At 40.1% G+C, this 20,248-nt stretch overlaps 1 protein-coding gene across 3 annotated transcripts; it reads right to left on the bottom strand.

Moving 5' to 3' along the window:
- Positions 1-19: 19 nt before the first annotated feature.
- rorc (RAR-related orphan receptor C) lies at positions 20-18,454 on the bottom strand. 3 transcript variants are annotated; one of them, XM_070835220.1, is made up of 13 exons: positions 18,227-18,454; positions 18,000-18,098; positions 13,018-13,047; positions 4,860-4,945; positions 4,325-4,466; positions 3,891-4,235; positions 3,684-3,785; positions 3,480-3,601; positions 3,135-3,267; positions 2,935-3,042; positions 2,694-2,804; positions 2,027-2,136; positions 20-1,888 (listed from the first exon to the last, which is right to left on the bottom strand). In XM_070835220.1, the coding sequence occupies exons 2-13, from the start codon at positions 18,049-18,051 to the stop codon at positions 1,724-1,726; spliced, it is 1,506 nt and encodes a 501-aa protein (XP_070691321.1). In that variant the 5' UTR covers positions 18,052-18,098; positions 18,227-18,454; the 3' UTR covers positions 20-1,723. The 3 variants fall into 3 exon arrangements, with proteins under 3 accessions (XP_070691321.1, XP_070691322.1, XP_070691323.1); XM_070835221.1 differs by lacking the exon at positions 13,018-13,047; XM_070835222.1 differs by lacking the exons at positions 13,018-13,047; positions 18,000-18,098; positions 18,227-18,454 and adding an exon at positions 11,153-11,324.
- Positions 18,455-20,248: the final 1,794 nt, after the last annotated feature.

The following is a 20,248-nucleotide window of genomic DNA, read 5'->3' as shown; positions in this document are numbered from 1 at the left end:
CAAATAAAGCAACCACATCTTGGTGTCACAGCTTCTACAGTTTATTAGAAGATTTGCATGGAATTATCTTCATTATAATCTCAGCTGTTCCAGGAACAGAGAGGACTACATCCAGACAAACAGTACTTAATGCTGAAACCTCTCATCATTTCCTCTCTACTTGTGGCTTTATTCAAAGATATGTAGAGTAAACAAAACATATGCACGTTATTCTGGAAAAAAGGGAAAGTTTGCACACAGAGGAAGAGACTTCTACTGGGTCTCCACATTTTTAATTTAATATTTTTTCTACATTTAATGCAACGTCTTTTCAAAGCTGAAAAGATACAAAAGCCAGTGAGGATTTATTCAAACACAAAGGATAACATTGTAGAGGTTCGGCTGCTTTGCTGGGCTTCTTAGTCAATCTGTGACAACATCAACCTGAGGACAAACATTTCTCTAGAGACACACAGATACAAAAAGGCAGGTTGAATCTTGTTTTTTTTCTTCTTTTTTTTGGTATGTTTAGCACTGAATATGTAACTGACACATTCAGCTCTAACCAGACAGACAACCAATACATGTTCTGCAATATATTAGCCTTCAAATATCTAACATTACAGAAATAGTACAGACAATGATCCTGAGCTGACAGCAGTCAGTCTCTGTGATTTGTTCTGGGTACAGCCAAGTATGCAGACTCCTGAAAGACGGAGGGAGCATCTCTGGCTAGTTTGGGAAAAACGTCTTGTCACTTTGGACCGTGGGAGAAGATTGCACCAAGATAAAACTTTATCATCATGTGCACTATTGCCTTTCTGAGTCTCAGCTCCAAGCACACACGTGTATTAAAGCAATGCAGCAGCCAAAATCTATTTTTTGAGGTGGAAACACTGAGTGGGAGCAAGAGGATCTAATTTGCACAAACTAAAAATATGCACTAGCTCACAGGCTCAACAGGGTTGTGCATAAGCAGTACTTAAAATATAAACGTTTGGGACATACTGTTGTAACAGTGCTGCTGAATAGGGTGTGCACACATAATTTCTATTTTGATTGCTTGATGTTGATATTTTCCTCCTGGAATGTGATGTTTACTTCTCAAGGGAGGGAATTTTTGGCTCTGTCTTCACATTTGTTGCTACTGCATGATTCTTGTGTCTGTTTAATTTTTAGATTTAGTCATGTATAAATAAACAAACACTGGTGAATCCAAGCCAATTATAACTGTAACTTCACAAAAAGGACAAGCTACAAAGCTTTTAAAGTCACTTTTTGATTGTACATGAGGTCAGTGTTACTCTACAGATACATTTTGAGTGGACAACCATATTGAGTTTCAGCTGACAATGACTGGTGTCCTGCCTCTTTGAATTTTGATGTCTGTACACACTGTGGACAAAATCACAATAGCACATCCTGAGAGAAAATGGATTCCACTGACAGTGTACTGTCGATCACAAACAAAATGCATGCTTCCCTGGAATAATGAAAATTGTTTTAAACTATCAAAATATTAAATTTTATGTTTGACACAATCTACCAAAGCGCTCTGCTGGAAGTCATGTAATACCTATCACACTGCAATTAATGTGCTTTTCTCATTTGTTTACATTATTAGAAAAATAGATTCTGTCAGGAAGTAATAATGAGACTTAAAATAATGTGTGTGTGTGTGTGTGTGTGTGTGTGTGTGTGTGTGTGTGTGTACAACTGTGTCTTTGCATATCCTAGTGAATCATCAGTGAGTGGTCCCCGGCAGCTGCTCGGCCTCAGAGGCGAACAGCTCCTTGTACAGTGGAGGGAATAGAGAGTGAGCTGTGAGCGGGTAACGCTGACTGAACCAGCGCAGCTTCTCCATGTGCAGACTGCACAGTGAACGCAACACTGCCATCCTCTGGGACAGCTGCAGGGAGGCAAACACACATTTAGACCTTCTATTACAGTGACGAACATGCTGATCCAAGAATAATATGCTTGCTTTTTAATCAGCTTTTAGCCAAACAGAAGACTAAAGGGAAAGTATCTTCACTGAGGCACGTACTTTGTGCATTAGACTTTCTTGGTTGTCTCTGTGTAGAATGTGTGAGAGTCCTATCTCCACACTTCTTTGCACTCGCTGAACCCTGCCTCTGTCCTCCAGACATGGGCGATCTGCACAGAAACACAAAAAAAGCAAAGAAGGATTTATTTTAGGCTATAAACCCAAATCATTCTACATCTGTGTCAATAGTTGTGGTTCACTGTGTCGCCTGTTAATATTACCATGTCTTAACAACTACTGGGGGGCGGAGAGGCTAATTGTGTGGGAATTAAAAAATGAATGAATGAATGAAACCAAAGGCCAAAATGTGATGAAACAGATGCTGAGACATTGACTGATAGGTGTCAGCCAGTCAGATAAACAGTATGTCTACTGATAGTGTCTATAAAAAGTAAATATTACAGAAATTAACTGGGTATGAAAATGTTTTTACAAACTTAGATATTTAGCTAGAGGTGACTAAAAATACGTCAGTCATTTGCTAAATGTGAACCAAAATTAATAAATTATACTTAAGTACTATACTAAAATATTAACTTTTTGGTCCAACACATGACTATGATATAAAGACTAGATTAAGATTAAGACATTAACACCTATTAATGTAAATCGAAAAATGCGACTACTGCACAGTAGTGTGAACTGAAGCATAAAACGCTGCTCGTACCTGCGTTGATCAGCACCAGAGCACTGAAGAGAGCGATCTGCTGCTCGGAGAGCTTCAGAGCACACATAACGTGAGCAAAGTCAAACACTGCTGTGATTAAATCACCACATGCTGCAAGAAAAGAAACCACAGATTGATTGATCTGATAAATCCCCATATTCATATATTTTGCTCATTGCATGAATAATTTCAGAACTGCCCCTGTGCTTCAGGTAGGACTAATGTGTTGAGGGATTCTCACCCAAAGACTTGAAGACTTCAGCTCCAGCAAATTTCCCATCAAAGAAGACAGTGTTGTTCTCCGTGTTGAAGAACCGACTCATTCTGACCAGGACCACCTCCATGGAGCCTGAGTGAAAAAAGGAAGAAAGTAGATCCATGAAAAGAGATTAAAAGAGATTTGTGATTGCAATTGTTCTTGTAAGCGACAGGTAAACTCACCAGTCTTTAGGAGAGCAATCTGGTCGTTCTGGCTGAGGATGCGGAAACCTGGGATGTGTTTTGCGAACTCCACCACATACTGAACGGCATCAGTTAGTCGGATGGCACAGTGCTGCCACATGTCATCAACTGACTGAGTGGGAGAGAAAGACAGAGAGAGAAAGACTTTAGGGTGAGCTTATTTCTAAGAAGTCCTTTTGCAACATAATATTGAAATCAAGTTTTCTCAGTTTTTCGTTTGATGAACCAAAAGCTGCCTCATAGTCTAGCTATCTGAAATAGCATGTTTTGTTTTGCTATGGCCTGGATGAAGTCACCCAAAAAACAGAAATCAAGCTGGTTTACTTTGCTCTGGTACGCTTGGATCTCCTCTCTGCTAAACAGTTTCCATCTAAGAGCCTGCAGCTCCTCCACTCTGTACTGACTGGTCTCTCTGTGGGAACGCACAATGCTGGCACACAGCTCATCTGAAAAAGAGGAAAAACTCACTTAAAAATTTGAAATGCAACACAATTACACGCACTTCAGCCCACTGTGCTGACTGCCCACCTATGTTTCTCAGAGAGTGAGGATAGAGGCTGTAAGGGTCCTCCAGAGGGTTGTAGGGATGAATCGCCATCAGATCATGAGATGGTTGTCTGGAGTCAAATCCTGACACGTAGAGAGTAGAGAAGAAAGACAGACAAATAAGGAGTGAGCAGAGGAGCATGAAGGGAAGTGTGCACAGTAAAATGTGGACACACATGAGTGCCTCACCTCTTGCGTTGGGGGGTCCGCTATTGTCCCCCCTATCCTGGGATCTCGAAGTGGGTGAGACACTGGAGCCTCGGTAGATCATCCCCGCCACCTGCGACTCATTCGGCGAGCACACCAGGTAAGGGTGAACATCAGCGGCGTAAGACAGCAGATCGGTCTCCCCAGGAAAGGAGTAGGTCATGGGCTGAAGGAGCTGTGGGGAGCGGTCCTGACGAGCCTTAGAGTAGGACAAGACAGAGGGGGCATTTCCCTGAAGCTGCTGTTGCTGCTGCTGCTGTCGGTGCCTCTCCACTTCAGCAATCAGAGAGTCCCGCTGGCGTTTGGACATCCGTCCAAACTTCACCGCTGAAGAGGACATGAAAATAAACAAATGCTGCGAAGAAGGTAGCTTTTCTGTCTGTCTCTCTGTCAGTGTGGGTGTGTTTGTGTCTCACCATCTCTGCTCATGCCCTGAGCCAAGCACTTCTGCAGACGGCAGTGTTGGCAGCGGTTGCGGCTGGCCCGGTCGATCTGACAGTTGCTCTGCCTGGAGCAGGAGTAGTTTACAGTAGGCAGCTGGCTACGCCGGAAAAATCCCTGAGGGTCACATATCGCATGGTTAACAGTGCCCAGCAGAAACACGATATATGTGGCAGACACCAATATTGTTATTCAAGATAAAATTTGATTGATAAAATATTAAATTTAAGCCAGCAGCAGGTTAGCTTAGCTTATCTTACCATCTCAGGAGGAAACAGCTAGCTGTGGAAACCAGCTGAGGCTCCAAGAACATGTCTGTTCAGTGTAGGCGGAATTTTTAAACATTTAAATGCAGCCAGGCTAGTCGTCTCCAGTTTTTATGCAAAGCTAAGCTAACAGGCTGCTGGTTGTAGCATCATATTGAATGGGTAGAATTGAGAGTGCTTCAGTACTGATAAATCATGTGTGTGTGTGTGTTTATACAGTACATATGTGTCAATGTCATCTCACCTTACAGCCCTCACAAGTGATGACTCCATAATGCACTCCAGAGGACTTATCACCGCAGATCTTGCATGGAATAACTTCAATCTGGGCTGAGAAAACACAGAAGTAAAAGCACTTATGTTAACATTTTCAATCCTCTACTTTTCGCACACCATCACTCAGACTCATACAAACAGAGACAAAATAATTTGTTGCTGTCAGTCAGTTCAAAGATACTTGATGTTTATTTTCATAATTGTTCTTCATAGAGAATCTGAACAGGTTGTGTAAAGGGAAACATCAAATTCAAGACCAAAAGACGAGCGTGTACTAAAGCAAAAATGTCAAAAAGTCAAATGTGTTGATATGATATCACTGTGAAGACTAAACTGTAATATGAACACATTGTTTCAAATTGCTTTATTCACAAATCAGATCTCAACAAAATTAAACAATACAATGTGGTTTGAATAATATCGAAGAACTTATAAATTATTTCAATATCCAATAAAACTCCAATCTTAGCTTGTATAGCATACAGTTTGTCACTGCAGAAGCAAAATATGCCAACAAGCACCATAATGACCGCAAATCTTTACCTCGAGAAGTCAACTGGAAAATGATTCCCACTGTGAGAACCTAAGTCTTCTGCTGTACTTCCCCTTCAACATCTATCAATTGTTGTGTGACCAGAGTAAACCAAAGGTATTTTCCTCCCAAGCACCTCCTGCCTTAAAAATAATGAACAAAATACCATCAAATACGACAGGGAGAGAGTCTTCTGAGGACGTGGGATATTTGCAAATGGATTAAGGCGGAGAATATGAAGGTGTCAACCTCAGAGTCCTTTCAAGTGGTTGACTGGCTTCTCTTTCGCTCTGACTGTCCTTCTTTCATGTCATTTCTTTCTTTGTGAATCCTTCTCTGTCTCGCTCATAAAGGACACAGCTGCCAGTAATGCACTCTCTCTCCTTCATCACTGCCAGTAACGGCCATCCCCCTCTCACCTCCCCCCATGCCCCTGATCTCTGTAAGCTTTCACCCCCCCCAGTCTTTTTGCTTTGTGGCAATTTAAAAAGAAAAAAAAAAAAAACAGAGAATGAAATGACGTCTAATTTATTACCACAAAAAACAGTCTGGGTGACAGGTAGGAACAGTTTTATATTGTGTATGTCCTGACAGACATATCTGCAATAAAATGACTGGACTGTACATCACATACTGCGTAATTCACATTATTTCATATAATTATTGAATGATGACACACATCCAGGAAGCAGGGCATACAGTTTTTTTTTCTTCTTTCAAATGCTAAATTCTTTTTATCTATTCCTGTCATCTCCTTTCTTCCTTCTACAAATGCACTGAAGGTGTGACTGTTTTCTGCAAGACGAGCTCTCATGTCTGCACGTCGATGCTTCTATACAATAAATAGTATTTGCGTTTCCGTGCATAACTGTGTCAGATTGTTTCGCGAGTGTGTGTTAGTGTGTCAGTGTGTGCCCTCTTTCTGTGGTGCCACAGGGATCACCTGAAGGCTCCAGAGAAGGACAGCTGGTCTCAGGTACAGTTAAACGCTTTTTATATACCAGGTTGTAGGATAAAGCAGAAATCTTCACTGTATCACTGAAAAGGCTGCGGCTGCAAGTAATAGAGATGTCTGATACCTCAAGATTCACCATGATAAGCACTGGAGTATTTCATAGATTCAGCAAGATTTTGATATTGTAAAAGACAGCTGACTGATTTGGTTAAAATAAGCCACTAAATATTAGTGCTTATTTAATAAAATAAAGTTCTCAAACTGTGACTATGATTGCGTTTCTGTCAGCAGTGCAGAATAGGTGGTGAGAAAATGAGTGGTCTCTGTTTTTTTTTTTTTTCACTATTTCAGTTCTGATTGTCAACCTCAAACAACAGGAAATCCACTGTGACCCACAACCTTTCACTGTTACATGCACTCACACACACAAGCACACACAACGATCACGCACACTGCTCCTCCAATAACTTTCCATGCAATCATAGCTCTGATAGCTCTCCACTGAGTTTATGTGACAATCTGAACATTGTGATCCAAAGCAGCATCAAGTTAAATCGTGGCTTCTTTATTGGTAGTAAAAAACAAAACATAACAGTGTCTACAATCTGTCTCTGATGGCCACAGAGTATGAAGACACCAGTATCTGTATGTGGAAATGAACCTAACAGCAGATAAACACTCAAGAGTCTACCAGCCTGTGAGCTTTTTTCAGCTCACCCTGTTATCTCCAGCCACAGGCCTAGACCAGTCAAACCCAGCATCTCCTGCTGCGCGTGTGTGTGTGAGAGAGAGAGACCGAGATAAAGTACTGAAAAAGAATGAAACCACCTTTATTTCTTCCATTACTGTCTTTTTTAGAGACAGAGAATGGGGGTTTTGTGTCCAGAACACAGCATAGCTGAACAGTGCTTGTTTTGCTAATATTAACAATTTGCAATACGAAAGTAGTATGAAACTTTTTTTAGGGCCTCATGCTCAAATAGCTTATATTGGTTTACACTCATGTAGGAAGCCTGTTCAACAGCTCAGCATGACCCAATTAATGAGGTTTTTGGTTTACAACGATATTTTTACCATAGATTAGATTGCATTATCATGATTTACAATATCTCTTGATGAACCCTCAACATTTCACATTTCCACTATGTCTCGTTTACACCGTACAGCATGAGACCAACCATAAACACACCAAACACAAGCTGCATTGACATGATCAGACTGAGGTGAGATGCAACTAAACAACCAGTTCAATCCATTTAGGTGGTTCATCCTAAAATCAATGCTAAATGCGGCAGATGGTGTTAAGAAGTGAGGAGGTGTGAGTACAGTGGATGTGCAGTGATGGAAATAGTCTGGTTTGTCAGACAAAATAAAAGAGTGCCACCTCCCACGCTTCCGCATACAAAGTGTACAAAGACGCTGCTACACAGAGATGGACTGATTTACGCCTTTCAATTACTATTTAGAGTTATCAATGACTTACACGCTCTCGCCTTGTCATACAAACAGCATAAGCATGTGTGTTTAACAGCAAACAGAAATCGTGACACTTTCACAGGTTTCTCAGGAGTGTAAAGACTTCCTGCCGAACGCTGGACATTTCAGTTCTCAATATTAGTGATTCTCAGGCTGGATGATGATAATAAAGACTACAACATCTCGGCTTTCTAATATGAGACATCATGTTGAACAAGCCTGAAAAGGTGAAAAAGGTAAGTAATCGATATGCATCAATACTAGATACCTAAAAGAAAGGAAAAGTTTGTTTTTTTCAGTGCACCGCTTTCACTCGAAACAGAGTGAGTATGTGAGTATGTGTGCGTTGTGAATGTGAATGTGTGCGTGTGTATGTGGGGGGGCGTCTAAGGGGGTGGACGATGCAGATTGCCACTTTCAACTCATCAGTCTCTGCCTAAAATCACCTTGTCAGCAGTCTGTTCTTTGCACTGTAAACGCACAAAAAACCTCAACTTTCCTCTGACGGAAGCTTACTTTTAGTACATTCGCAGGCAGGAGTGAAGACAAGCTTTGTATATACACCTCACAGCATTACACACACACACGCACACACACACACACAGACGGACTAACAAACAGGCTGCTAACCAATCACAAATTTTTAAAGAACACGTTAGTAAATCTTGGAGGATTATACACAATTTACCATAATTTTATTTATCTACACCACTGCAAGTTAAATGTTTTAATAACGTACGTAATATGATTTTAAATTATTAAAATATAAATTCTTCTCATTATTATCAACAATAAAGAAAAGCTTTTTTGTTTATGTCACGCATATTTATACAAACTATAGTTCAAAGATCTGAATTTAGTATCTCACTGAGGCATGTTTAAAAACATTTCAGCATTTTTTTATTTAAAAGAGAGTATATTGCGGAATATTTGTCGTTAACAAAACAAAATAGTATACACAATAACAATAACATTACGCGCTTTTCTCGTCTGCATTTGCATTGAAAAGTACAGTAAATAGAAGGTAAATGTCACACTTAATCCGACTTTTACATTAATTGCTCCTACTATCCTTAAAAGCTCTAAAATTACTCTGACTTACTGAAACAAAATTAAAATGTCAGAATTAATATCCTTTTCAAGAGGCTGTGATTTAGGTTTGTCATTTCTTCAAATATCAGTAATCTGTATTTAAGTATCTTTGGCATCAGCCACCCCCCAAAAAGAGAGAAAGAAAAAGTTATTCATTATTAGATAAAATAAAAGCTATTGCCAATATTGACAAACTGGAGTATTTTAATAGGTTGTATTTCACACAGCTCTTCTCTGCTGAATATTTTGTTACTGAACATTTCTGGTTACATATATTTCAGTGACTACACGTGTTAAATATCTTTATGTTTTAGAGTCAAACTGCGCTCGTTGTAACATTGATGTGAGAACTCCATCCCTGAGTCATTCATTTATTTTGACAACAAAGTGAGAAAAACTACCAACAGCACCTTATGTGAGAAAAATAGAATGATCAAAGCTTGTCTGCGCACAAATTAGCATCAGATTTACCATGTTTTACTTTGAAGAGCAGGCTGAATTTGGGGGTGTTTGAAAGAGGTAATGTTTTGACAGCAGCAAAGGGTATGAATCAGCTCTACTGCTGTATTTCATTTACCATATTTTGGGGGGGAATGTGTCACCTGCAATTTTGATGTTAGCTTTGATGTAAAGCCAACTGCTTTTTCTGCTTTGGGAGTGCTGTGCAGGTTTCTACACCCAGAGGAAAAAGGAAATCCTTTCTGATAAAGAAACTGTGTAAGAATCTACACAGGAATCCCCCGAACACAACAAAGCTATACGAACGATGTGTGTGCACGTAAATTCTGACGGCATCAAGCCCACTGACACACTACTGTGTAACAGTTTTGGATCATTAATTGTTTCTTGTGGAAGAAGAGACAGGAAAATATTACACTGTGTATTCAGCCTTTTTTTTTTTTCATTCTTTCATGCACACAGTATCCACACACAGCTGCAGGGCGGAGGTATGCTACATCTAGGCGCCATCTAACAGGCAGCTGCGGATCTGTGTGTGTGCGTGTGTGTGTGTGCATCTTGCAGGAGAGAGTATGTGAGCAACTTGTATAGAAAAGATTTCTCATCATTTTACTCTTTGCTCCTTCTTCCCCTCTTTGTGGGGAGTGTGTTTTTATTCTATTAATTTTGAAGAACTTTGTAAAAGGAATCAAATTTATTATCACTTTAATTATCACATTTTCGCAATATTATCAACTATATGTGTGTGGATTGAGTCCATTCAAACTGATGCACTGCTGTTGTGAAGCATCCTGTTTTCCCGTCTCTTTTGCTTTAACGTTAGTTAGAATTCGGTGGAAGTTTATTTGTAAGAGGGTTTGCAATCTTTCAAATGTATATTATAGCCTTCATGGGTCTTGACTGGTTTACACCAATTTATTGTACTCTGATTCTCAAGTTCAGCTTGTTTCCCAAGGTGCACTGTATATGTGGGAGTGTAGAAATATCTGAGACATGAACCAAATCTTTAACTCATCAAAGGCAGTTCAAAGTTGAGTCATAAAACTGAAACGCAAATAACAATGTGAATGTACCCAACAGACAGCCATTCAAGACCTAGAGAGACTCAGTTAAGTTTCAAAACAAATAAGGTATAATTTAATCTGTGTGCACACGGACATGTGTATGAGTGTGTATGAGTGTGTGTGTGTGTGTGTGTGTGTTGTATGGGATCTCTAACAGAAATACTAAAAATATCTTTGACTAAAACATTTATAAACCTTTACAATCGTAAAACATTGTGAAATTCAGCCAGTGTCAAGGTTTTTCTGGTTCAACCCAGTGTTGCACCACAAATGAGAAGTGGAAATTTGAACTACAAAGCTTAATCACACAGGCTGATAAAGTAAAAAAAAAAAAAAAGTTGACAGATTTGAAGCCACAGGTGTCTTAGTCTGCATGAATGCACAGTTATTTCAAAAGGAAAAAAAAAAACACAACTGCTTCAAACCAAAACGTGACATTTTTAGACGTCTTGATAACAACATGGTGAACCATCAGAGGCATCAAGTCGCATCATATTATCACTTTTAATAATCCTAAACGACAACATCAGGGTGGATCGGAGAGAAATTTTGACAAAAAGCATTTAACTGATCTAACTGATAAACTATCTTTGATTGTACTGCCCCCCCCCCCCCCACACACACACACACAGGCACACACAGACATGCACAGAGACAGAGACACGAAAGACCTTCATCCCTACCTCGCATCATCCTCACTCCTCCACTTGTGTCAGATGTTTGTCCCACTTTCACAAACTCACTTTTCCTCTCACTTTGTCTGACAAGTTTGTCTTTTGACACACTTTTTTTTTTCGCAGCACCTGTCCTATCAAGCTCTCAATCTTTCTTCTGCTTTTGTTCGTCCTTTAGCAAGCCAGGTTGAGTGCTCACTGCAGCTTTAGCACACACATTCAAGACTTTTGAGTGTCAGTCACCGCCTCACCTTCCGTGTGTGTGTGTGTGTGTGAGAGAGAGAGAGGAGAGGAGACAAAGAAAGGGGGGGGCTGTCCCCTGCCCTGACTCTTTTCTCAAGGTACTTTTTCCTCATACCTTTGTTGTTATCCTTCACCCCCTCACTCTATACCACACGTCAAAAAATTAGCTTGACAGTGTCTGGCACCTTTAAAACTCTCCCTGAGAATCAAATCATTTGCGACAGGAATAAACGGGGGATACAGTCAAAAACATGTAAGTAACAGAAATATTTGAATAAAGTAAGATTTGATTTAATCTTAAACTCACACTTGTGATTTAAATTTTTAATTTGTAAGATATCCTGTTGATACCTCTGATGCACATCAGTGTTTCTTTACACTGACACTAATAAGAAAAATCATTGAGATCTTTTAACTGAGTTAAAGTAGCAATGCCACACTATCAAATTACTCACTTACACATAAAAGTCCTAAATTCATAACTGTACTTGTTAGAAGTAGTTAGAGTATTACCACAATGTTCTTAAAGTATCCAAAGTAAAATAATGGCCCCATAATGGAGTCACATTACATCACTACTATTGTTTACTACTGGAGTATTAATTAGTAAACAGCATTTTAATGTTGTAGCTGGTTGCGCTGAAGCTAATTTTAACTACTTTATATATTGTTGGGTAGTTTAATCTATAACAATGTATAACAATCATATCTTATAAGCTGGTCATATGTTTTGTTCTTCATATGTTAAATCTTGATCTTCAAAGTAACTAATAACTATATCTATCAGATAAATGTGGTACAATATTTAGAATAGACAATGGAAACACTCAAGTAAAGTACTTGTTTGTCACAATTACACGTAAGTACAGTACTTGAGAGTATGAAGTTATCTTACACTCCCTCTATCATCCCTCCAGCTATAGCACCTGTCTGAAGCACCAAACGGCAGGAGATCACTATGGCTCTCTATATCATCCCCCATTCCCTAGTGCTAACCTCCGAAATGAAATCCAAAACGATTACTCCACTCTGTAGGTGCATTAATGTTTTCTAACTCACAAGCACAATCGCTAAAATCACTATTATTTATGCTCAAATAGTTTATCATCTCACCACCTCGCATGGAGGTTGTTGGTGTGTCACAGACAGCGTCTCCACACTTGATAACATGGCCAGGTGTGCTAAAGTTGTGGCAGAAAGTGTTAAACCAAAGAAGTTAAAAAAAGACTAGATGTTATCACCATCATCTGCATTCAGATGCCAATGTGCCAAAGCCATAGTAGTTGATATTTTCATCACTGTGTGCATGTGTTGTGTGTGTGTGTGTGTGCGTGTGTGCGTGTGTGCGTGTGTGTGTGAGGTGTGTGAGGGGAGCAGCACAGGTGCACACACACTGTGTTGCTAATGGCCCAACTCAAACGGCACCGCAGTGTGTGTGCATGTTTGTGTATGTGCTACTGTACAGGTGCAATGTTGTATGTTCAGTGAATATGACGGTAACCACAATGCATGCACAAATATCTAGCACAAACACAAGCAATGTCATTACCACATGCAGACACACACACACACACACACACACACACACACACACTAACACAGAGAGATACTATATCTCACAGAGAACTTACTCAAATGAGTCTTCTTGGACACGACTCCTCCTGAGGGAGAGAAATGTAGTTAATGAATCAAAGCTACATGACACTTACTGTAAATCTGAGTTTTACTACAAGTTGTATTACATATGAGTATACGGGAGAATAGTTTAGAAACAGAAACGCAACATGCAGTGTACTCATGGGCTTCACACATGAGACTTAAACTGAGGCTTAACACTGTCTAAACCACACCCTGAGCCCAGGACTAAACAACAAGAGGGTTAGGTCTGATTTTAAGTACATTCCATCAAGTACAGTTTTAACAAAGCTGTACTCTATTTGAGTATTTACATCTAATTCTTTACTCCTCGACTTCACTACACTTCACAGCAAAATGCACTTTTCACTCCACTACATGTATCTGATAGCTGGAGTTACAGTAAAAAACAATATAAACAACTTCATCCTCACAAACTATAACAAGCAGTGAAACACCATGCTTACAAAAGTGTAAAATTATTGCCATGTTTAAATGTATGTAAAACCTGAAAATTACATTCACGGTGTCTGTGTTTAATAAAGGGATTAAATGAAGCATGAAAAGTGACAGAACCTAAGTCAGGCTTCATGTCAAGTTGTGGCTCATACAAATTCACCTGTGATAAACTCCTCATATATATTCTTAATGGCAGTTTGTACAAAGGCCCTTTGACAGATAAGAAGCAGAGAGATTAAATTAGAGGATTCCTATTTACACCGGTGTGTGTCTATGTTATGTTTGTGTGACTATTCAGCACCCAAACACATATGGGACATAAAGGCGGAGGAAGGTGGGCGTCTGTGAAGCAATAGGTCTTCTTTTTTGTCTGCCTGTTTGACCACAATTGTGAGAAAGTCTAAGTAGCAGTGTGTGTGGGTAAATGTGTACAGGGTCTGAATCAAGGGGTTTATTTCTAGAGTTGAGAGTATATGTGTGCATGTGTGTGTGTGTTGTTTGTGTGTTTGTGTGAGACAGAGAGGTTTGAAGGCAGGGGAGATAACTATCAATGGAAGACATAGAGCTAGTCGGTCTTTGTCTGGCGCCAGATCAGGCCCTCTGTGGTTACCACTGTTTTCCTCCCATCATCAAATCAGTTTTGCTTCATAAGCAGAAAGCATGGAATGAAAGCAGAGCAGTGCACGCACACTCGGAAACATAAAGAAATTTCAACACTAACTGAGCAAATGTTTTGCCGTGATTGCAAAATAAAATGTACAACATTTTTATGAAATGAAATAATATTTTGAGAGGAGCTTTTTAGGTCTAAATGGCAAATGGATTTAACTGTTTCCATGAGCCTGAGGATTATTGAGCATAGCTAATATGTCAAACAATTACATCACTATTGCATTAATATGGTTTCAGTAAAGAGTGTGAAGGACTGTGATTGTCCTTCTTTCCATTAATTAGTTATAGAAATGCACAACAGCGACTTGTATAAAGATCATTTGTCAGGTTGTTTTGTTTTTTTATCTGATAACCAAATTGCTTGATCCACATTTGAATATTAAAGCTGTTGGTTGATGGTTAGTTTTGTTCTTTGCTATGTTAGGTACTTTGATCAACAGAATTGAGCAAGGTTAAATGGTTTTAAGCCACCAGCTGTAACACACTGAATTTGGGGCTAAGCCACTGTCTTTCTGTGATCAGATATTTTTAAATGAGTGAAAGTGATCTTTACGCAGAATGGAATAAATGGTTGTGGTTGGTGGCTAGTGGTGGAAAAATCATCTGAAGCAATTACCAAAATCAGCTTCTGTACAACCAAAATGTGACACAGTATGCACACATTTAGCAAAAAACACCTGTCAGCAAGGCCATAAACCCACCACCATGTATACACAAATATGTGCGCGCGCACACACACACACACACACACCCACACATCCAACAAACACACACACACTGTGCATGACCCTGTCGATTACAGACACACAAACATCAACATCATTCATCAGTCAAAATCTCACTAACATCTCTACCCTCTGACATCCAAGCTGAGTGCTGAAGTGACAGTTGCTGCGTTACATAACAGCACTGAAGACCACTGCACCCAGAGAGTAGGCCGGCAACTTTGCCTGAATATAAACCGACACATAACAGCACAGTAGAGTAGAGAGGAAGTGTAAGTTCATTAAACCCCAATAAGTTACTTCATTGCCTTCTCAATACTCGCCAGCCTTAATCCAAGTGCCAGTACTGCACTCTACTGTTTTTTTTCCTAACAAGTCTATGATAAATAAGTAAGGAAAGTAAGTAAATCACAAATAAATGTAAGTAAGTAATCTACAAAATAACTAAAAAATTAGAATATACAATGAAAACAACAAAAATTGAATTAATTTAAAAGCAAAGAGGTTTGGGTAAGTTGTGGACCAAAAAGTGCAATTAGCCCTAAATCTCTTCTGCTAATAAAGGTCTCTGAGAATCATGGATTCATCCATCCATCTATTATCTATACCACTTATCACGGGGTCACTGTGGGAGCTGACTTTGGGCGAGAGGCAGGGTACGCCCTGGACTGGTCGCCAGCTAATCACAGGGCCAGACAACCATTCACACTCACGGGCAATTTAGAGTCACCAACCTGCACGTCTGCAAGCACAGGGAGAACATGCAAACTCCACACAGAAAGACCCCAACCTGGATTTGAACCTGTAACCTTCAGGTGCTGACAGTGCTAACCACCGCACCGCCACACTGAATTGTAAAATGTCAGAGATCTTCATCAGTACTGGCCACTAACAAGTGAAAAAAATCAAAAAAGGGTAAGTTGCTAGGTCTTTTTACATGAAGAATAGTTTTTAAATAAGGCAAGGTGTCAGTGTGTTATAAAATATAAGTGTGACAAACTTAAGGTAGGATTTAAGGTGATTAAAAAAGACATTTTGGAGAATGTCTTGTAGGATATAATACATAACAGTTTAAACTGACTGAATGATTAAAAATTACTCAAGAGTTTCAAGGTACATTAGTAGAAAAGCCAAAGGGGTTGTGAATTTTAGAACTGAAAGTATTTTGGTGTCAAAATTTGCCAAAAAAAACCCATGCTTGACATCACTTTGGTGTACAGAGAGATACCCCTGGATCATTGATACTTGAAATGACAAATGACTGCAGAATAATCTATATGGAGAAGGGGGTCAAACCCGCAATAGATCCCTGAGGGACATCACAGACTGTCGGTATCCAATTATGAGCAGAAGCAGATTTTTGCCCTATAGGCAGGAGGAAAAAGTAATGTGAAGCAGTAGCAGAGACGTAAAAATGAGAAGACACCCACAACAGCCACTAAAACCAAGACGCTCATCACCTTAAGAAGAGCCATCTCAGCAGTACGAAAAACTGAACAACCACACTGAAACTCCACTTTAACCAGATTAAAACACCATCACAGCAGTTCCACCATCCAATAAGTTAGTTAGTACTCTGTCACAAAAACCTTTAACCCCTTAGCGTCCATTTTAATTCATAAGTACCTTTAAGGTGGTTAAAGTGGTCCTTTTCCACTCTCAGACGGGTTCATGTATGTTGCTTTCTTCAGTCATATTTGTAATATTTGGAAACTTTTCCATCCTTGTAAGAATGTTGAATAAAATTCTGTGGGTGTGAACAATGTTTGGCTGCACAGCATGATTTAAGAGCAATTGTGGTATGATATGAAAACGAATCTGTGTTTCCCCTATGTACAACTGAGTACACTTAAGCAAGTCAAAAAGACAGAAAAATATGATGAAAGAATAGAAGAATATGACCTCAACCTTTCATGGCTATATCTGTGTGCCTAGACTAACTCATAAATGCAGCCACAGTGCATAGGCTGTACTTCAGTAATAGCCCTATATTTTTCTCTCTTCATTACATTTCAGTTTAAATGTAAAACCACCACATGACAAAATAAAGGACACTTAAAAGCATATGTGCATACATTTGTATTGTATGTACGTATGCATAATCATTTTTGCACTTGTTCTTTCTGTAATCTTTCTCGTTCTACTTCACACTCAATTGTGTTATTAATGTAAAAAAAGACATTAATAAATATAAAATGGAGGTACAGAGGTAAAATATAGGAACTTTCACTTATATAACTTTCTAGTAACCCTTCCTGTAGACTATTTATGTTTGATAGAAAATAGTTCCTAATTGAAACTGTTATGGTATCCAGGAAAGTGGCAAATATCTCAAAGTTATCTAGTGTCTTCTCTATTTAAGTGAAATTTTAAATGCAATGATTTGACTTGTAATGGACTATTAATTAACTGTGATCCTGCAGTATTTACTTGAAGGCTATAAATGCTTGTTCTTGTACTTTATTTCTTCATTCAGCACCTTATCTCCATTAAACTGAGCCATGTTATTCACCCCTGATGCAGTGGTGCAGGTAAACTCTGGCAAACTGTGTCGCCATGCTATGAGAGCAGTGGGAAAGGTGTGCAGTGGGTTTCTGTGGCAGAGGGACAAAGTATCTTATCTCCAGTGACTGCCAACAGTTTGATTTTAGCTGGGGAGAGCTTTGAATAGAAAAGCGTTGACCAAAAACAGAAGCAAAAATAAGAACTAATCCTCGAGGATTACCCCGGCTTACTGCCATTCTTACCCACTCACAGCGCCTTAACCACACCCCAATGAAAGGGATGAGGAGGGCTGCTGGGAGTGGAGGGAAAGAAGATAAACACAATGGCAGGGATGACAGACACACAGAGTGGTCAGCTGGTGCAGGGAAGGTGAGCAGACTGGGGGTAAGGAGTGAGAGGGAGGAGATAGATGTTGGTGGGAGTGGGTGCAGAATGGCATGCTGGGAGGAGGAAAGGGGAGAGGGACATGAAGACACAAAATAACACTTTGAAATACAAGCTAAAGATGAGCTAAAACAAGTTGACTCACAGATGCACTGGAGTTCAAACAGCCCACACATGCCACAGCAGTCTAAAAGAAATCTGCAGAATAAAGCCTCAGTGGCGGATCTTCTTACCTATTTTGATGGGGGTGTCAGCTGGGGACACGTCGGGCTCCTCATATTCCATTACTCTCCTGTCAAAACACCGGATGGCCCTACACACTCATACACTCACTTCTCAAACACACAAACACACACACACACACACAAACCACAAGCGCCTGCCATGTCAGTCGGCTCTAACCCCCAGCTGCCGCCATTTGACTCAGAAAGTAAAGAGACAAAACTCGGGCTCATACTACCTGTTGGCTCTTCTAGCGCCCGGGCCGGCGCAGGCATTTGAAAACATGCACTGCCATCCCGCCTCCTTACTGTCCGTGCAGCGGGTCCCACAACTCGGTCGTCATCCTCTTGGCCTCTCTGTCTGCACTCCGTTGATCAACAGAACACCTCCTCTTGTGTGGTTGTTTTGAAACAGCCTAATTTAATTCCCCCCAAGGCCGCGGCAGAGAGGAGAGAGTGCAGCTGGACCGGCTGGCCGCTCACAAGCCGTGCGCCCCAGTCCCCCTCCCCTCCCTCCCTCCCTCCGTGCGCCCTGTGTGCGCCCTGACCGTCCCAGGCTGGAGAGAGTTATGTCACCGGCTCTTACGTAATAGCAGCGGATCGGGTTTTGCTTTGTAGCGCTCAGTTGAGAAATATAATCCCATGTTGCTGCCACAAATTTCCGCCATACTAATCTAGAAAATATAACACATGGAGGAGACATTCAATTCCAGTGCAGCTTTGGACTTTTTCTTCAATGCTGAATAGGAAATAGCATCCTTATACTGGTACTGGTATCATCACAGTGGCTTGTTTAAAAACCACACTGTACATGCAATAAAAAGATGGGAGATTGTTTCAACAACGGTACGCAACGCCTAATTTTAACCGAGGCTGGAAAACATGTGCAGACACAAAGAAAACGATGAATAATCAATGTGTCTTCTCGGTTTACATCATTGTTGTAAATGCTCCTCTAAGACATGGCGCTCACACTGAGTCCAGACACATGCTGAGTGGCCTAGACCACAGGTGGACTGTAACTAGGTATGATACTTTGAGGTAGCCAGATCACTGTATAAATAGTACTTCTAATCCTGATACTTTCAGTGCCTTTTGCTGATAATATTATCATGCTTTTACTTAAGTAAGATGTAGGACTTTAATTGAAAATGAACATTTTCATCATGTGGTATTGCTACTTTTACTTAAATTAAGAGCCTAATTTATTCTCCTACCAGCACTGCAGCAGGCCAGTCAGTAAAGAGTCAAAGAAATAATCCCAGTTATTATGCCCCATGGTTTCATTAACAATTACTGTTTTGATTGTTGCTGTCTTTTATTATTATCTTTGATTTGCTGCCACATTACTAATTTATATCTGTTTCAGCACTATTCATCAGGCCTACTTGTTAAAGAAACGGACCCTTAGTAATATTACTCTCAGGATGCCAACAGACTCTTCTGCCAAACTTCACGCTTGCTACGGAGCCACATTTGAAAGATAAGCGCTCAATAGTCAAATAGTGTCAGCTCTGGTAGCGTTGCAGTGGACACAGAGGTTGTTGCATGTGGTTTTAACTGAAAGTTGAAAACAACCCCCCTCCCCCCACGCCCCCCCCCCCCCCACCTGCTTCCTTGACCTCGACTCTTCGGGGGAAAAGGAAGAAAAAAGTGCTGGTGTTCATTGGTCCTGCATCTGCCACCCAACACACACACACACACACACACACACACACACACACACACACACACACACACACACACACACACACACACACACACACACACACACACACACACACACACACACACACACACACACACACACACACACACACACACCAAAAGAGTACTAATCACTAAGGTAGCATTTCCATCTGCACTTTACTGAGGTTAAAGATGTGAGGGGCCCTCAGAAGACCACTAGGCCTGTACTGTGATGAGCCCCCACACTCAGAAACCACACATCAGACCAAACTGTGTGAGAACTGAAGTCAAATGTAGTTAAATGCGTGCAGTTTTGGTATACTCGTAACCTAAACTCGCTCAGCAGCACCTGCTTATAAGCAACATTTTGATTAAGACGGAAGTAATAGGGATCTTTCGGAGCTTATTGGCCACATAGTCAAAAACATAAAATGTAAAAAAACATATAAAGAAATGACATCAAGAAATATGTATTTTAAGCTGTATGTCAAATACATCATTACATTTTATACATAAATAACTGATACATTTTAGGCTTTTTTGTACATTTTGCTTGAATCCTGCAGAATGAA

The sequence above is a fragment of the Pempheris klunzingeri genome, chromosome 8, assembly GCF_042242105.1.
Source record: "Pempheris klunzingeri isolate RE-2024b chromosome 8, fPemKlu1.hap1, whole genome shotgun sequence".
NCBI classification, from domain to species: Eukaryota; Metazoa; Chordata; class Actinopteri; order Acropomatiformes; family Pempheridae; genus Pempheris; species Pempheris klunzingeri.
Note: the sequence above shows the minus strand (reverse complement) of the source record. Positions and strands in the feature narration are given on the sequence as shown.